Genomic DNA, 16,524 nt, shown 5'->3' on the forward strand with positions numbered 1-16,524 from the left:
CTGTGTTCTCTCTCCCCTGCTCCCTCTTTGATGAAAGGCTTTGTGGGTGTTGATCTGTGTTCTCTCTCCCCTACTCCCTCTTTGATGAAAGGCTTTGTGGGTGTTGATCTGTGTTCAGTCTCCCCTGCTCCCTCTTTGATGAAAGGCTTTGTGGGTGTTGATCTATGTTCAGTCTCCCCTACTCCCTCTTTGATGAAAGGCTTTGTGGGTGTTGATCTGTGTTCAGTCTCCCCTGCTCCCTCTTTGATGAAAGGCTTTGTGGGTGTTGATCTGTGTTCAGTCTCCCCTGCTCCCTCCTTGATGAAAGGCTTTGTGGGTGCTGATAAAGCACACAGCCTTTTCCTCCCAGGTATTATAAATATTCTTTATCTCCTCACTGCTCCCCCCAGCGTATGAAATCCCCCAGATTGGAAAATAAATACAGCGCATTAAAACCTTAGATATGAAATTGACTAATTTCTCCCCCTTAAATAGCATTATGACACCCAGCGCCATATATCACTCTGGGACGGAAGGAGAGGTGCGTCCGGGAGTCTTACAGATGCTCGTTGCTGTCGGCTCATCGGCTTTACGACGTTACGCGGATGTTGTATAGATGTGATTGATGCTGATGAGTTACCTCTTGTTTGATACTGTGGCCCGGTTATTTTGAGCCACAGTATAAAACAAGAGAGGAGGAGGGGGAACTGGTGTGTGATTTACCTTCTAGGCGGGTAGTTCACTCTATGGTTATTATAGACTCAAGATTGGGGTATTTTGCCCTTACATTGTGTCGTTCAACTCTTGACTCAGGTTGTGTGGTGTGCTTCTAACAGGCCTGTTTTACAGAGAGCCCTCAGGTCACTGATGAATAACAGCTCCAGACATCCTTTATCAACGGCAGGGGAGGGTAGGGGACAAATGACTGGAGCCCAGGACCTATTTCACTCCCGTTTGGCCTTAGGCTCACTGGCGTATCACACACACCTGTAAGGGGTCATGAGCTTAGGAGGCTCCCAACCCCATGAAATTAGCTTTAAAACAGCAACATTTTCTCTCAGCCTCATGGCCAAATGTGTAGAATAGCAGGAACTTAGCTCAGGGATTCTTGAAAGTCGGAGAATGTCTGGCAGGGAAACTATTTTGATAGTACTGTTTGATAGTACAAATGTATTGTTGCATTATTTGAGCTTAAAATGTACATTTAGCGGAATTTTCTGTGGCAAATATTGGTTAGGGAATTCTTTTAATCCTTTAAATATTATTCATTTCCATGTCGGCTCTATGCCTGGAAATGCCCTTGTCCGGAGCAAAGGATCCCAACCCCAAAATCTCCAAAAACGTTTTTAAAATCCTAAAAACTTAAAAAGTAAAGGATATTAACTTGAGATAACCCTCTGTGACCTCAAATAATATTTCTCTCAAAACTGTGATTCCTGAAAGATGTGTCCAGAGATTTAGTCAACTCGGTCAGATTAGTCTAAAATCCTAAACAGGGTCAGCTATACCATAATGCCCCATTATTCATGTCCTCATTATATGTAGTCCAACAAGGTCACTGATGGTCTGGAAAGTTCCCTACTTTTAATTTAAACAAACAATATCGGAATCATCATGTCATAAACTGTTAACATCTGCCTGATAGATTACTATAGACATACTATAGGCCAAGGCAAAATACCCACACAAGACGTTTGATCTGGTTTTTTAATGACATGCCATATAACCTAACCCTACTCTTTCATAGTGTGTACTTTAGCTTGTCTTCCATCGACCACTCTGATGACAATAACTTATGTTTGTGCGGTTTTCATTGAAAACTCATCTGATTTTAAACTAATAAATCCAGATTATCTTACATCTGCTAGCAATATGTGCCTCCAATGACCTTCGTCTTGTTGATCTTATCCAGATGCAGGTTTTGTAATGAAATGTTATATTTCTCTGGGTAAATAACAGACTGTCACTTGTTTGCCTGACTTTTCCCAGATGTCAATAATTGCAGCTGTTTCTTTTTGAAGATTCTCATAAAAGAGAATGTCTTGAAAACGTTGTGTTTGAAGAGAACATCAGAAAGACTTAAGTTCATCTCGCTTGTTCCGAAGAGAATAATTCACCTCCAACCAACTCTCTACGAGGGGCTGGGTGTGGGATGGAATCCACGAAACACACCGTCTCACAAGAGTTGTGTGAGACATTACAGAAGATTCAGAAGATTTTTTGAGGGTCCTTGAGAGTGAAATACAGTTTAGCAGCACCTAGAAGCTGTGTGAAAAACGTCATCTCCACTTAGTGCACGTTAGCAAACTGCTCCATTGAGAAAGGGCTTTAAGTCACTGCGTTGTCCATCTGTTCAGATGACAGGGAAGGCAAAATGGGCCAACCTCCTCATGGTATGTCCATTAAATAGAAATGTAACACTGCTTTAGATAAATTACACTAACCATTCCAATCATTCTTCATTTAGTGTGTGTGCCCTTCCTGCAGCCCAGTCTCTGTTTTTGGGGAATTTAATCAAATTCCACCACTTTCCATACAATTCAAAGGTAATAAGCTTATCAAAATGCGGATTAAACCTTTGGAATTCCCTCCTGCACACCTTTTCCTAATGGATTTGGCCAAAATAAACCTGTACATATAAAAACACAGGTCCAGAACTTGCTGTTACACAATAACTGTCCAAATTAGGTATGAAATCCTATGATGAATACATTCATTCATCAGCAAGTATGACAGTTGAAATAATTGTATTATTTAATATACAATTATGCTAAATAGTCCATGTGGAGCAACACCAGATGTTACTTAATTAACCTTTATGTGAAGATACCGTTCCATTTCATTGTTTCTCACCTTCAGGAGCTCAAAATGGGAGAAACATGAAAATAACAAGAAAATCTATTCTGAGTTGGACGACGATAAACGCAGTAGCGTTAGCTGGGGGGGAAAATCACTAATCTAAGGGGTTACTGCTCACTGTATGTGCCCATGCAGTATAATAGCACCATCTACTATTGGGTGAGTCTATTCCTGGAGTTAAGAGGGCCTCCCGGGTGGTGCAGATGATAAAGGGGGTAAAAAAAAAAGCAGTGTGGTTAAGGTTAGGCTTAAGGTTAGGCTTAAGGTTAGGCTTAAAATCAAATTTTACGACTTGGCTGTGCCAGCTAGTAACCACTCTGCAGAGCTGACTCCAAAACAAGATTCATGTCAAAAAACGCTAACCAACTTCTACTATATTAATAACACAAATTATGCATTCAGAGCATAAGTTGTCTCCCGAAACTCACTATCAATTTCACTAAAGCCAGATGTGGACTGGCCGGCAGGCAGCAACTGTTAGAGATTTGTGGTGGAGACAGTAAATCTTTTATGAAACAGAGACCTGGAGAACACACACAACCCCTAGGGATCTTCAGAGGTAGATTATCAGATCATACCCAATACCCATAGAGGGAGATAGTAAACACAATTCAGAAAGTCATATATTGGAGGCAAACTAGTACCCTTTTCATACTACTGACACTAGCCGAGCCAAGATAAGCCAAGCTGTACTGCGTTGGCCTGGCTATACATCCACTGTAGCTGCTGGAACTGTGTTGGAAAGGAACCTGTGAAAAGGCCTAACCCATGGACCAATAGGGAATACAGCAAGACAAGGAATTGCTTTTCAGAATGTCCATAATTCATAACAAACCAGCCTTTACTGGTAAGGCCACGTTAAACTCTGGACATATTCTTTGTTGTGTGATTTCCAACAATGCCTTCAGTACTTGTTTGAGTTGGCCACATATGTTTTGCATTTCAAGTTGTGAAAAATACCTGATTTTTCACACCCACACTGCAGTGTCTACACACAACATTGAATACTGTGGGCGATCTCGGTATCAAGCCTGGATTCCAGGGTGTCACCATCGCCGTGGAAAACAATATGCTAATGAACTGCATTTAAGGTACACACCTCCACCAGGCCCTGCAGCAGCTCTTCCTGTTCCTGGTCGACACCTACATCCAGCGCCACAGCAATCGAGGCAAAGGGACGGCTGGCCATCTGCTGTCGCTCCCGCATGAGCTGCTGTAGACGGGAATAAGGAGTGAGGGAGAGAGAAGGGAGCAGAAGAGACAAACAGTAGGAGGGGTGGGGGAGAAAGAGGCAGAGGGGAAGAGAGGAGGGAGGAAAACTTAATAATGAGGAAGTGGCAGATGAACAAAGCCTCTGAGTCAGACGCTGAGCGGCTCTTTATCGGCGTGTGCTCCAAACACCCCGAAGAAAACAAACACAAACGGAGACAGGGTGGGAACAATAGTGTCGACAGGCAGGGCCTGGCTGGATAGGGACCACACAGACACACAGTACAGATAAGAGCTGGTACACACACCTCTCACTCTCTCATGTATATGACTGTACACCCACACACTCATGCACACACACAAAGATACACACACAGACAGTTTCACTTTCCCAAGCTTTTTCCGCTTCAATAAAGTTAGTTAGTTATTGGGCTTTTGTTTCTAGTGTTCTTGTTTTAGCTTGGGGGTAAGCACCTGTTCTATGCAAATCAGAGCAGTTATGCATAACGTTAGGCTTACATTGTCAATGTGTTCCTCATTGAGCTTCAGTAGAAAGTCTTGCTTGAGACATACCGTATTGGACAGTGGTAATAGGCTATTAGGGTTGGGCGGTATGCAGATTTTTTTATACCGTTCCTGTACCCCTAGGGTATACGGAATTACCGGCAGTACACACAAGGGGTGCGATTTATTTCCAAACGTAAACAACCCCCCTCCACAAAAAATGAATTTAGGCTGCAGGGATCTTGATTCAGAAGGAGAATGATTGTCTCTGTGGCAACCAAGAAGCTTGATCTTGCAAGCTAGCCACTTAGCTAGCAAGTTATCAAACCAAATGCATAGCCGCAGCGCTGAGCTGGAGATCATTTCCTTCCTCCCCTCCCCTCGAGCTGTAGGGCGCCCCAAACGATATTGATGACAGTATTGAAAATCATACCGTCTGTATTTCAAAATACCCCAGTATACACGTAATTGTTTTTTTGGGGGGGGTTCGCTTTTATTTATTCGCACCAAACAAAACAAGTGAAAGACAAAACAGTACAGATGAAAAAAAATGTGAGAGGTTGGAAACCCAAAAGGGAAATGAAAACCACTCCACAGGAACCAATATACAAATATAGTTCAAAAAAAGTTTGTTCAATCAGTTAAACAGAGCATACTAATTACAAATGTACAAAAAAACATGTTTGATTATGTGTGTGTGTGAGAGAGTTAGGCCACATGGAGGAGACTACTGGGTCATTTGGATCATCAGGCTGAACCCTAGTCTACGCTTAAAGTTACTGAGGGATGACGATGTTTTGGCAATGTGAAAATAGAGGTTCCATACTCTAGACTAGAGAATTGACGATGTGAGGTGTGGCAGTGGGGAGGGTGAATATGTGAATATGAGTGAATATGAATATTGATCTTTCCTGGACAACTTTTCATCAACGAGAACATCTAGTGACCGAAGTCTGCTTCATTTCAATCTCACGAATTGAAATTCTGGCTCTTATTATTTTGGCAATATATTGAATTCTTACCAATGAATACAATGAAGTTGGATTTTTTTTTTTACATTTAAAGATAATTTGTTTATCTGAAACCATTCAGAAAACTTGACCATGCCTGAGTTTCATTGATTTGTGAATCGAAATTATTGTGTGATTAAAATCAAGTCGTATCATCACTGTAGAAGACACAGCAGCTAGGTCATTGATATAGAAAGTTACCAATTACCTCCATCACCCCTTAAACAGTATGTCAGGTGGATCAAACAGAAGCAAAAAGGAATGTCCCTTAATGTAATCCAAGGGCTTTCCATACACAGAGAGGAACCCACATTCACGAAAACATTATTACATTCACACGAGCTAACATCAGGATCACTATCGGTCATATTTCCATTCAATTGTAGATTGAGATGGGATAGCTGTAGAATATTTTTTCTTATTCAACAAATGATGACTTTCCAAGTTGACTTTATATTGTTTAAATGATTCATGTAGATGGGTAAATTTGTTCTTGTAATTTTTCGTAATTGGCAGAATTCAGGGGGGTGTAATTCGTAAAAAAAAAAATAAAAAAAAAATAATACTTTTTTTTTTTTTTACTGAGGATTTGTTTTAGACCAGTTATAAACCAAGGTTTCCAGAACCCACCTGGTGCTCTCTTACTAAGTAGGTCTGACTAATGGGAAGCAATAGTAAAATACAGAATTGAAGGATGTGAGAAAAGTCTGGTAAGCAGACTCCACATCGAGATGATTACAAAATGTTTCCAATTAAATATAATCAACCAACATCTTAAAAGCACTCAGAATTACTTTAGTTAAATATTCTACATTTAATGTTACTATCCATTCCCACCTGTTCATTTCCAGCTCCCACGAGAAGTGGAATATTGGAAAGTGGTCAGAAATGTCAGTATAAAGTATACCTGTTTTAGAGAACAAATATTATCAATAAGGATGGCAGAGGAACGGGTCACGCTTTTGGGCTTGTAGATTAGGGGATACAGATAGCTAGAAAGTATTTAAAAAGTCAGATGCAGTGAGTGGTTTTCATTTTTTTAATCAAAAAAATATAATGTTACTTACCCTACATTATTCATCTCATATGCATACGTATATACTGTACTCTATATCATCGACTGCATCCTTATGTAATACATGTATCACTAGCCACTTTAACTATGCCACTTTGTTTACTTTGTCTACATACTCATCTCATATGTATATACTGTACTCGATACCATCTACTGTATGCTGCCCCGTACCATCACTCATTCATATATCCTTATGTACATATTCTTTATCCCCTTACACTGTGTATAAGACAGTAGTTTTGGAATTGTTAGTTAGATTACTTGTTGGTTATCACTGCATTGTCGGAACTAGAAGCACAAGCATTTCGCTACACTCGCATTAACATCTGCTAACCATGTGTATGTGACAAATAAAATTTGATTTGATTTGATTTGAGTCTAAAATTCTAATAGTCACATGATAGACTAATCTCTGGTAAGTTTCACGAAAGTTGAATCTGGATCAACGTACACTCAGTGGATCGCTCCTACAGACAGTGATTCACGTGGCAGTGGATTGCTATATAACGCAGGCAGAATGTGATCGTCGGTGCCAGGCGTGCAGGTTCCAGTATCTCAGAAACGGCCGGCCTCCTGGGCTTTTCACACATGACAGTGTCTAAGGTTTACTGAGAATGGTGCGACAAACAAAAAACATCCAGTCAGCGGCAGCCCTGTGGGCGAAAACACCTCATTGATGAGATACCGGTTCCTGTTGCATCATGCTTATGGCAGAGTCAGGATTTGGAGAAAGCAGCATGAGTCCATGGCCCCATTCTGTCTGGTGTCAACGGTACAGGCTGGTGTAATGGTGTGGGGAATGTTTTCCTGCACATGTTAGGTCCCTTGATACCAACTGAGGAACGTATTCATGCCCCAAAGAATTCAGGCTGTTCTGGCGGCAAAGGGGGTTAAACCCGGTGGTAAATGGGTGTTCCAAATAAACTGCGTCTATATATCGTCAGCTTTGTTAATATCAAATGGATTAAAGAGTAGGTTATCAGGGTTGACATCCTGTCCACATAAGCGAGATAGAAACACAGTGGGAATCAACTAGAGAGTGGATGGAAACATAGAAATGCATGCCTCATGTCCGATACAACCATACATTTGTGTCAGTCTCATCAATAGGGGTGCACTTCTGAAGGAATGCACCTTGACAATGGCTTCAGAGGTTCATGACATTTAGAGCAATGTGTGTTTTTGGTCATGTGCTGAGGTGAAACGCATGACCAAAAACAAAGTTCAATAAATATGTTGGTGTGTGTTAAATCAAATTAATCCATGTGATAGACCAGCGGACTACAGCCGAGTCACCTGCCGTAGGCCTACGAGGGGGGTGGGGTGAACAACCAGCTGGTCGTACTTCAGGTATGTGAAGTTGCCGCTCCTTCGTTCTTCAATGGCAGCAGTTCCTTTTGAGGCGTACCTTTTCAGAGAAGTCTGGATTGATGAAGAACTTAGTTACCCTCAGGCACTTGGCTCTCTTGAGAATTTCCTCTTTGTCTTTGTACCTGGGCAGTCTCCCCAGTATAGATGATGGCCGTCCATCATGCCATTCCTGTGCGCCGTCTCCGTCTCAATAAACTTCGGGGTCCAGTTTAGGGAGATCTGCCAGGAGTATCCTTGCCTTGATTTGATTTCTGTGTAATGGAAAGTTTCAGTTTTAATGTCTTTGATTCAAATTGATAAAATGTTGTTTCGCCTGGATTAATTTCCCAGGTAATTTCCTTTGGAAAAGAGTTTGTCTAGTGTTGTTTGGAATTTAGCAAAATCATCTAAGAGGAATATGAATGCAGCCAGGCTGGTGACATCCGTGTCCTTTAGCACATCCACCTCTGACTGTGTAAAATCCATACTGTGTTCAAAGTCCATTACATCCCGAACAAGATCATCAACCCTTTTGTTGGTAGAATCTATAAAAAGAGTTGCAGTAAGGATTTAAAGTTATTTTCTTGTAGATCAATTAGATCAGTGGTCACCAACCTTTTCTGAGTCAAGATCACTCTCAGTCAAAATGCAAGGAGAGATCTTCTGCTCAGATTTTTTTTTTACATGAATTAAAAAACGTAGGTCTATGCAACAATAACCTATTAAAAATAGTTCTGCAGCAATGAGGTTTGTGCAGTAAGCTATAGGCCCAATACATTAACACAACATATTGGCTTTCCTTGAATTGTACATTGACCCAGGAGCATCGCAAGTCATAATGAAAGTAATCTAATTTATGTCCCTCGAATGCCTCTGTCGAACCGATAGCTATTGTATACAGTAATCATGTGTCTATGAACCAGAGTTATACTGTTAGCACTGAGGTGGTGTGCCCTAGTAGGAAGTCTGCTGTGTGCAGCTCACACCGCACTATCAACTCAAACATACATATCAGTCATGTCTACTTCTGATAAGCCTCCCAGTAAAACTATCAAAACTATCAAGCATTTGGGGCGGCAGATAGCCTAGTGGTTAGAGAGTTGGACCAGTAAACAAAGGGTTGCTGGATCGAATCCCCGAGCTGACAAGGTAAAAATCTGTCATTTTGACCCTGAACAAGGCAGTTGACCCTCTATTCCCCGGTACGCCATCATTGTAAATAAGAATTTGTTCTTAACAGACTTGCCTAGTTAAATAAAGTTGTTTTCTTAATCCCAGAAAAGTGCTAAAAATAGCCCACATTAAACATATGTAGCCTAAGAAACAAGGTTCATGAAATGTATAACTTGCTAGTAACAGATGACATTCATATACTGACAATCTCTGAAACTCAGACAATACCTTTGATGATATAGTGGTAGCATCTACAGAAAAGACAAATGCCAAAAGGGGTTGTGTTGCTGTTACCATTAAAAAGTTTGGACACACCTACTCATTCAAGGGTTTTTCCTTATTTTTACTATTTTCTACATTGCACAATAATAGTGAAGACATCAACATTATGAAATAACACATGGATTCATGTAGTAAACAAAATATTGTTAAACAAATCAAAATATATTTTATATTTAGGATTCTTCAAATTAGCAACCCTTTGCCTTGATGACAGCTTTGCACACTCTTGGCATTCTCTCAACCAGCTTCATGAGGTAGTCACCTGGAATGCATTTCAATTAACAGGTGTGCCTTGTTAAAATGTAATTTGTGGAATTTCTTTCCTTCTTAATACATTTGAGCCAATCAGTTGTGTTGTGACAAGGTAGGGGTGGTATACAGAAGATAGCCCCATTTGGTAAAAGTCCAAGTCCATATTATGGCAAGAACAGCTCAAATAAGCTAAGAGAAACGACAGTCCATCATTACTTTAAGACATGAAGGTCAGTCAATCCGGAAAATGTCAAGACCTTTGAAAGTTTCTTCAAGTGCAGTCGCAAAAACCATCAAGTACTTTGATGAAACTGGCTCTCATGACGACTGCCACAGGAAAGGATGACCCAGAGTTACCTCTGCTGTGGAGGATAAGTTTGTTAGAATTAACTGCACCTCAGATAGCAGTCCAAATAAATGCTTCACAGAGTTCAAGTAACAGACACATCTCAACATCAACTGCTCAAAGGAGACTGTGTGAATCAGGCCTTCATGGTCGAATTGCTGCAAAGAAACCACTACTAAAGAACACCAATAATAAGAAGAGACTTGTGTGAGCAAAGAAACACAAGCAATGGACATTAGACCGCTGGAAATCTGAGATTTGAGATGTTTGGTTCCAACTGCCATGTCCCTGTGAGACGCAGAGTAGGTGAACCGATGATCTGCGCATGTGTGGTTCCCATCGTGAAGCATGGAGGAGGAGTTGTGATGGTGTGGGGATGCTTTGCTGGTGACACTGTCAGTGACTTATTTAAATCCAAGGCACACTTAACCAGCATGGCTACCACAGCATTCTGTAGTGATACGCCATCCCATCTAGTTTACGCTTAGTGGGAATATAATTTGTTTTTCAACAGGACAATGACCCAAAACACACCTCCAGGCTGTGTAAGGGCTATTTGACCAAGGAGAGTGGTGGAGTGCTGCATCAGATGACCTGGCATTCACAATCCACCAACCTCAACCCAATTGAGATGATTTGGGATGGGTTGGACCGCAGAGTGAAGGAAAAGCAGCCAACAAGTGCTCAGCATATGTGGGAACTACTTCAAGACTGTTGAAAAAGCATTCCTCATGAAGCTGGTTGAGAGAATGCCAAGAGTGTGCAAAGCTGTCATCAAGGCAAAGGGTTTTCTACTTTGAAGAATCTCAAATATAAAATATATTTTGACAGTGTATCTAAACTTTTGACTGGTACTGTATATTCAAAGCTACATTCCAGTAAACCCACACCCCACATCCCAAAAATAAGCTCAGCCAGTGAATTGGAAAACAGACACAAGAAACACACCTGAATCACACACCAGTATGATAAACAGAGCGAAAGCAGAGGACTTGTTCCCTGTATGGATACTGGGTGCACTTACACTATATGAGATTACCAACTCACAAGCTCGTGTTGTGGAAACAGGCAGAATGCGTGGCCTTGTGAACATCTGTATATAGACCAAGCCTATAGGCTATATATAAATTATACAAATGCTGTTGCAATGAATTCACAAGGAATCCCACTTGTATGTGACTTAGATCTTAACAATGCTGTCTTAACCAGAGGTGCATACTTCTTCACGATGGCATATCTGTGTCAGGTAGTACAATGGTACTATGTGTGTATAATGTTTTGATGTGGGCTGGAGTCTGTTTGTATAACCAGTCAATTAGACATTGCCCAAAGAGTAAGAGTTATGTTTGCATGTTAACCCTAGATCCTGACATGTGGTGGGTGGCTGTGAGCTACAGTAACTACAACAGAGTCCATGTCTGACATTGACTCTGCATTCCCAGTCAACGCTACCTATCTATTAACCAGTATAAGAGTCAGTGCAGGCATGAATGAACAGAATACTACACCTGTAACTCCTGGGTTATGGCATGTTGCTAAGTGTAACATGTATTTCTGCTTGCCTGCCTGGAACGCTAACCTGTCCTGCTGTGTCAGACTGTGTCTGTTAGCATGGCTGCTAGCTCGATGTCGATCACAGCACTGAGGTGTATGTGGTTAAAGGGAGCAGAGCGATGTGTCTCTGTGTGTTAGCGTTAGCTCTTATCCTATCCCTTCCGCAGGGTTGGTGTGAGGGATGGTGAGCTGGTCAAGGTGAGCTGGGTCGGGGAGGTAGAGGCTTGATTAATCGGTCTGGACACTCAGAGAGGCGATCATAAACAGGAAGGCGGAGGGGCTGGGAGGAGGTGAGACCAGTAGATACTGTGCCCTGTTAGAGCATGTGTATTTTATCTCCCCTGACAAGTCCTTCACAAGGCAAGAAGGACAAGCCATTCAACTACCTGTAAACGACCCATAAAATGGCTAATTAATTTCAGAATGATGTAAACAACGACAGGCAGACATGAGAGGGAAAGGGAGGTGAGGGGCAGAGGCACTTTGAACCAATGAGGTCAAACCTATTTTTCACATGTGCACAAAAAAATAACAAACATTGTTAAAGTAACTTCAAGATGACATTTTGACGGCTGTATTGCAGGCTGGCAACGGCCCTCCAAGTGGTGATCACTGATTTAAATGGATTCAAATGGCAGCTGTCCAAAGCAAGAGTAGCTTAGGTGTAAACCTCTATGGGCTAGAACCCACCCCTTCAGCGGAGCACTGAGCGGCAAAGTTCAATAGGACACATGAATAAATACAAACACGCATCAAAACAACCATCCGTGCTTTGGCTTGAGGAGTTGACCCGTTTTCAGAAGATGAAAAATAGAATATGAAAAAAGTAATGATTTGGGGGCATAGCGAGTCATTGACAGGAGGTTGGCTTTTTGTCCAGCAAACCACTAATCTTCAGCGTGTATGTTTTAACAAACACAACACCCTAATGTAGTGAAATGCCAAGCTCCTTGAGAAGACATTCCCTATGCTATATTTCTACAGTGAGAGCCAGAAGACGATGGACCTGTGGTCCTGCCCACCTGCATCCTAACTGGATTATTTCATCAATGATAGACTCCTCTGGGCTTATCCTGATTAATGTCGTAGTCAGTGATCAGAGAAGAACTGCAAACAAGACCTGTCCAACTCTTAATGAGACTCCCTGTGTTCATCAATACAGCCCTAATGAAGAAGAACGTGACATTTGGGTTGAGAACTATAATACAAACATCTAATGTCTGATTGAATCTTATCATCTGAGTTCTGAGTGTTCAAACTGAAGTTTTACACATCCACTAACAGACATTATGGTAGCTCTGAGTAGGATCATCCGGTTCTCTAATAGAGGTGTGCTAAAATTGAACAAGATGGTCCGCTTTCTTACTACCAACCCACTAACTCACAAGCTCGTGTTGTGGAAACAGGCAGAATGCGTGGCCTTGTGAACATCTGTATATAGACCAAGCCTATAGGCTATATATCAATTATACAAATGCTGTTGCAATGAATTCACAAGGAATCCCACTTGTATGTGACTTCGATCTTAACAATGCTGTCTTAACCAGAGGTGCATACTTCTTCACGATGGCATATCTGTGTCAGGTAGTACAATGGTACTATGTGTGTATAATGTTTTGATGTGGGCTGGAGTCTGTTTGCATAACCAGTCAATTAGACATTGCCCAAAGAGTAAGAGTAATGTTTGCATGTTAACCCTAGATCCTGACATGTGGTGGGTGGCTGTGAGCTACAGTAACTACAACAGAGTCCATGTCTGACATTGACTCTGCATTCCCAGTCAACGCTACCTACCTATTATAATAATAAAGTGCAGGCATGAATTAACAGAATACTACACCTGTAACTCCTGGGTTATGGCATGTTGCTAAGTGTAACATGTCTTTCTGAGGTGTGCTGGAATGGAACAAGACACTCCGCTTTCCTACTACCAACCCACTGTAACAGCAGATCTAGGGAAGTCTCTGTCATGACTTTGTCCAAGTGCACACGCCTCAGTATGTTGCCCTTGACGACCGTCAGGAGGCAACACGTTGGGCATTGTTGAAGATCTACACTGATGCAAACGCAACTGATATCCTTTCAATTATTCATTCATTATCTTCTTATTAAACAGCCGTCCTCTGGCTGACGCTCGGCTTGGGATGGAGGAGTGATAGGATAGGCAGAGGTTATTGGCATTAAATATTTAAAACAGGCTATCTATTGGAGTGAATGAGAGGGGTCCCCTGAGATGAGCTGTGATTAGACAACAATACGGCGCTATTACACTGGACCCATTGAGTCCGAAACACCACGACACCCCTCCCTGCATCCCACATCGCCTCTGTATGCCACTGGGCATAATACGCAGAGGTGATAACAAACATCATTTCCGACGTATTTCCAAAGTTTCCCAGCAACATTTGTCTACATGTTGAAAGAGGCTGAGAAATCGCATCTGTGCAAACAAGGGCAAAGATATACCTGAGAGATGAAACAGTCAACTGAATGTTCCTAGAAGAGTCAATTTGGGCAAACAAATGGGTTTAAACTTTTTAAAAGTGGCTTTTGGATAAAGGTTTTAAAATGAAAAGCTAACTGACTGAGAAGTGGAACAGTCTTTATAACCATAATAGCCAATCAACAGTAGCAGTGACAGTGTGTTGAACAATTGAAAAATGGTTTAATCCTAAAACAGAATTTTGATGAATAATGCACAGCAGGAAATGTAACTTGTGTATTCAATGTTTAAAAGGACTTTAACATTTATATAACTTCCACTTTAACATTCCTAACTTGATTTACCCTAACTAAAAATGTATTAACACCTAGAAAAATGTCCATTAAATATAATCCACAGAATAATTCACATTTCCCATTGCTGCAGGATTCATTTTCTGCAGTGAGAAACCGGTCAAATTAAGATCTGACATCTGTAAGTATAAGAAGCAGGTTCCACGGGGCAGCTGCCACACCATAAGGAGCAGGTTCCACAGGGTAGCAGCTACACCATAAGGAGCAGGTTCCACAGGGCAGCAGCTACACCATAAGGAGTAGGTTCCACAGGACAGCTGCTACACCATAAGGAGCAGGTTCCACAGGGCAGCTGCTACACCATAAGGAGTAGGTTCCACAGGGCAGCAGCTATACCATAAGGAGTAGGTTCCACAGGGCAGCAGCTATACCATAAGGAGTAGGTTCCACAGGGCAGCAGCTATACCATAAGGAGTAGGTTCCACAGGGCAGCAGCTATACCATAAGGAGCAGGTTCCACAGGGCAGCAGCTACACCATAAGTGAGATACCTCTAGTAGTCAGCTACAGCAAGTGCATATGCCTCAGTATGTTGCACTTGGACAAAGTCATTAAAGAGACAACTAACCACAGTCAAGTCAACACATATACCATCACTCCCAGAAGAAGAGTAGATGAGAGAGGTAGAGAGAAGATGAGAGAGGTAAGAGAGAAGATGAGAGCGGTAGAGAGAAGATGAGAGAGGTAGAGAGAAGATGAGAAGGGGAGAAAGAAAAATAATTAGGGTTAAGAGAGCAGCAGAGGAAGAGAGGTTGCCAAATAAATTCTCCTTCATTGTGTGTAGTAATGTGTGTGAGACAGAGAGACATTATTGTGTTGTGTTTAATTCTGTTGAACTGGACAGCCTACACTGTGATCGATCCATTCCCATTCAGTAATGGTCTGCTAATTGGAGAAAATACTTTTCCTGCCGAAGTCCTGTCACATACCTATATCAGCTATAAACAAAATACGGTATGAAGAAGACAGGTTTTTGTCTAGATGTAAAAGGGATATTAAGAGAGGTAGAGAGAAGATGAGATAGAGAGAAGATGAGAGAGGTCGAAAGAAGATGAGAGAGAAGATGACAGATAGAGAGAGAATATGAGAGAGGTAGAGAGAAGATGAGAGGTAGAGAGAAGATGAGAGAGAATATGAGAGCGGTAGAGAGAAGATGAGAGGTAGAGAGAAGACAGGTGGAGAGAACATGAGAGGTAGAGAGAAGATGAGAAAGAAAAATAATGTGGGTTAAGAGAGCGGCAGAGAAAGAGAGGTTGTTAAGAGAGAAAGAGAGAGATGGTTAGAGAGAAAGAGAGAGGTTGTTAGAGAGAAAGAGAGAGGTTGTTAGAGAGAAAGAGAGAGGTTGTTAGGGAGAGAAAGAGAGAGGTTGTTAAGAGAGAAAGAGAGAGATGGTTAGGGAGAGAAAGAGAGAGGTTGTTAGGGAGAGAAAGAGAGAGGTTGTTAGGGAGAGAAAGAGAGAGGTTGTTAGGGAAAGAAAGAGAGAGGTTGTTAGGGAGAGAAAGAGAGAGGTTGTTAGGGAGAGAAAGAGAGAGGTTGTTAGGGAGAGAAAGAGAGAGGTTGTTAGGGAAAGAAAGAGAGAGGTTGTTAGGGAGAGAAAGAGAGAGGTTGTTAGGGAGAGAAAGAGAGAGGTTGTTAGGGAGAGAAAGATAAAGGTTGTTAGGGAGAGAAAGAGAGAGGTTGTTAGGGAGAGAAAGAGAGAGGTTGTTAGGGAGAGAAAGAGAGAGGTTGTTAGGGAGAGAAAGAGAGAGGTTGTTAGGGAAAGAAAGAGAGAGGTTGTTAAGAGAGAAAGAGAGAGATGGTTAGAGAGAAAGAGAGAGGTTGTTAGGGAGAGAAAGAGAGAGGTTGTTAGGGAGAGAAAGAGAGAGGTTGTTAGGGAGAGAAAGAGAGAGGTTGTTAGGGAAAGAAAGAGAGAGGTTGTTAGGGAGAGAAAGAGAGAGGTTGTTAAGAGAGAAAGAGAGAGGTTGTTAGGGAGAGAAAGATAAAGGTTGTTAGGGAGAGAAAGAGAGAGGTTGTTAGGGAGAGAAAGAGAGGTTGTTAGGGAAAGAAAGAGAGAGGTTGTTAGGGAGAGAAAGAGAGAGGTTGTTAGGGAGAGAAAGAGAGAGGTTGTTAGGGAGAGAAAGAGAGAGGTTGTTAGGG

The 16,524-nt window shown here is 41.7% G+C and overlaps 1 protein-coding gene across 4 annotated transcripts in view; it reads right to left on the reverse strand.

Moving 5' to 3' along the window:
* The window catches only part of LOC118369810 (attractin-like protein 1), a 371,022-nt gene that overhangs the window by 53,394 nt on the left and 301,104 nt on the right, over positions 1 to 16,524 (reverse strand). For all 4 annotated transcript variants that reach the window (XM_052498667.1, XM_052498665.1, XM_052498666.1 and 1 more), the window contains one exon: positions 3,938 to 4,051. In XM_052498667.1, the coding sequence (XP_052354627.1) occupies positions 3,938 to 4,051 (114 nt within the window). The remainder of the gene's footprint in view (positions 1 to 3,937; positions 4,052 to 16,524) is intronic.

The sequence above is a fragment of the Oncorhynchus keta genome, chromosome 36 (genome assembly GCF_023373465.1).
Source record: "Oncorhynchus keta strain PuntledgeMale-10-30-2019 chromosome 36, Oket_V2, whole genome shotgun sequence".
Classification (NCBI taxonomy): Eukaryota; Metazoa; Chordata; class Actinopteri; order Salmoniformes; family Salmonidae; genus Oncorhynchus; species Oncorhynchus keta.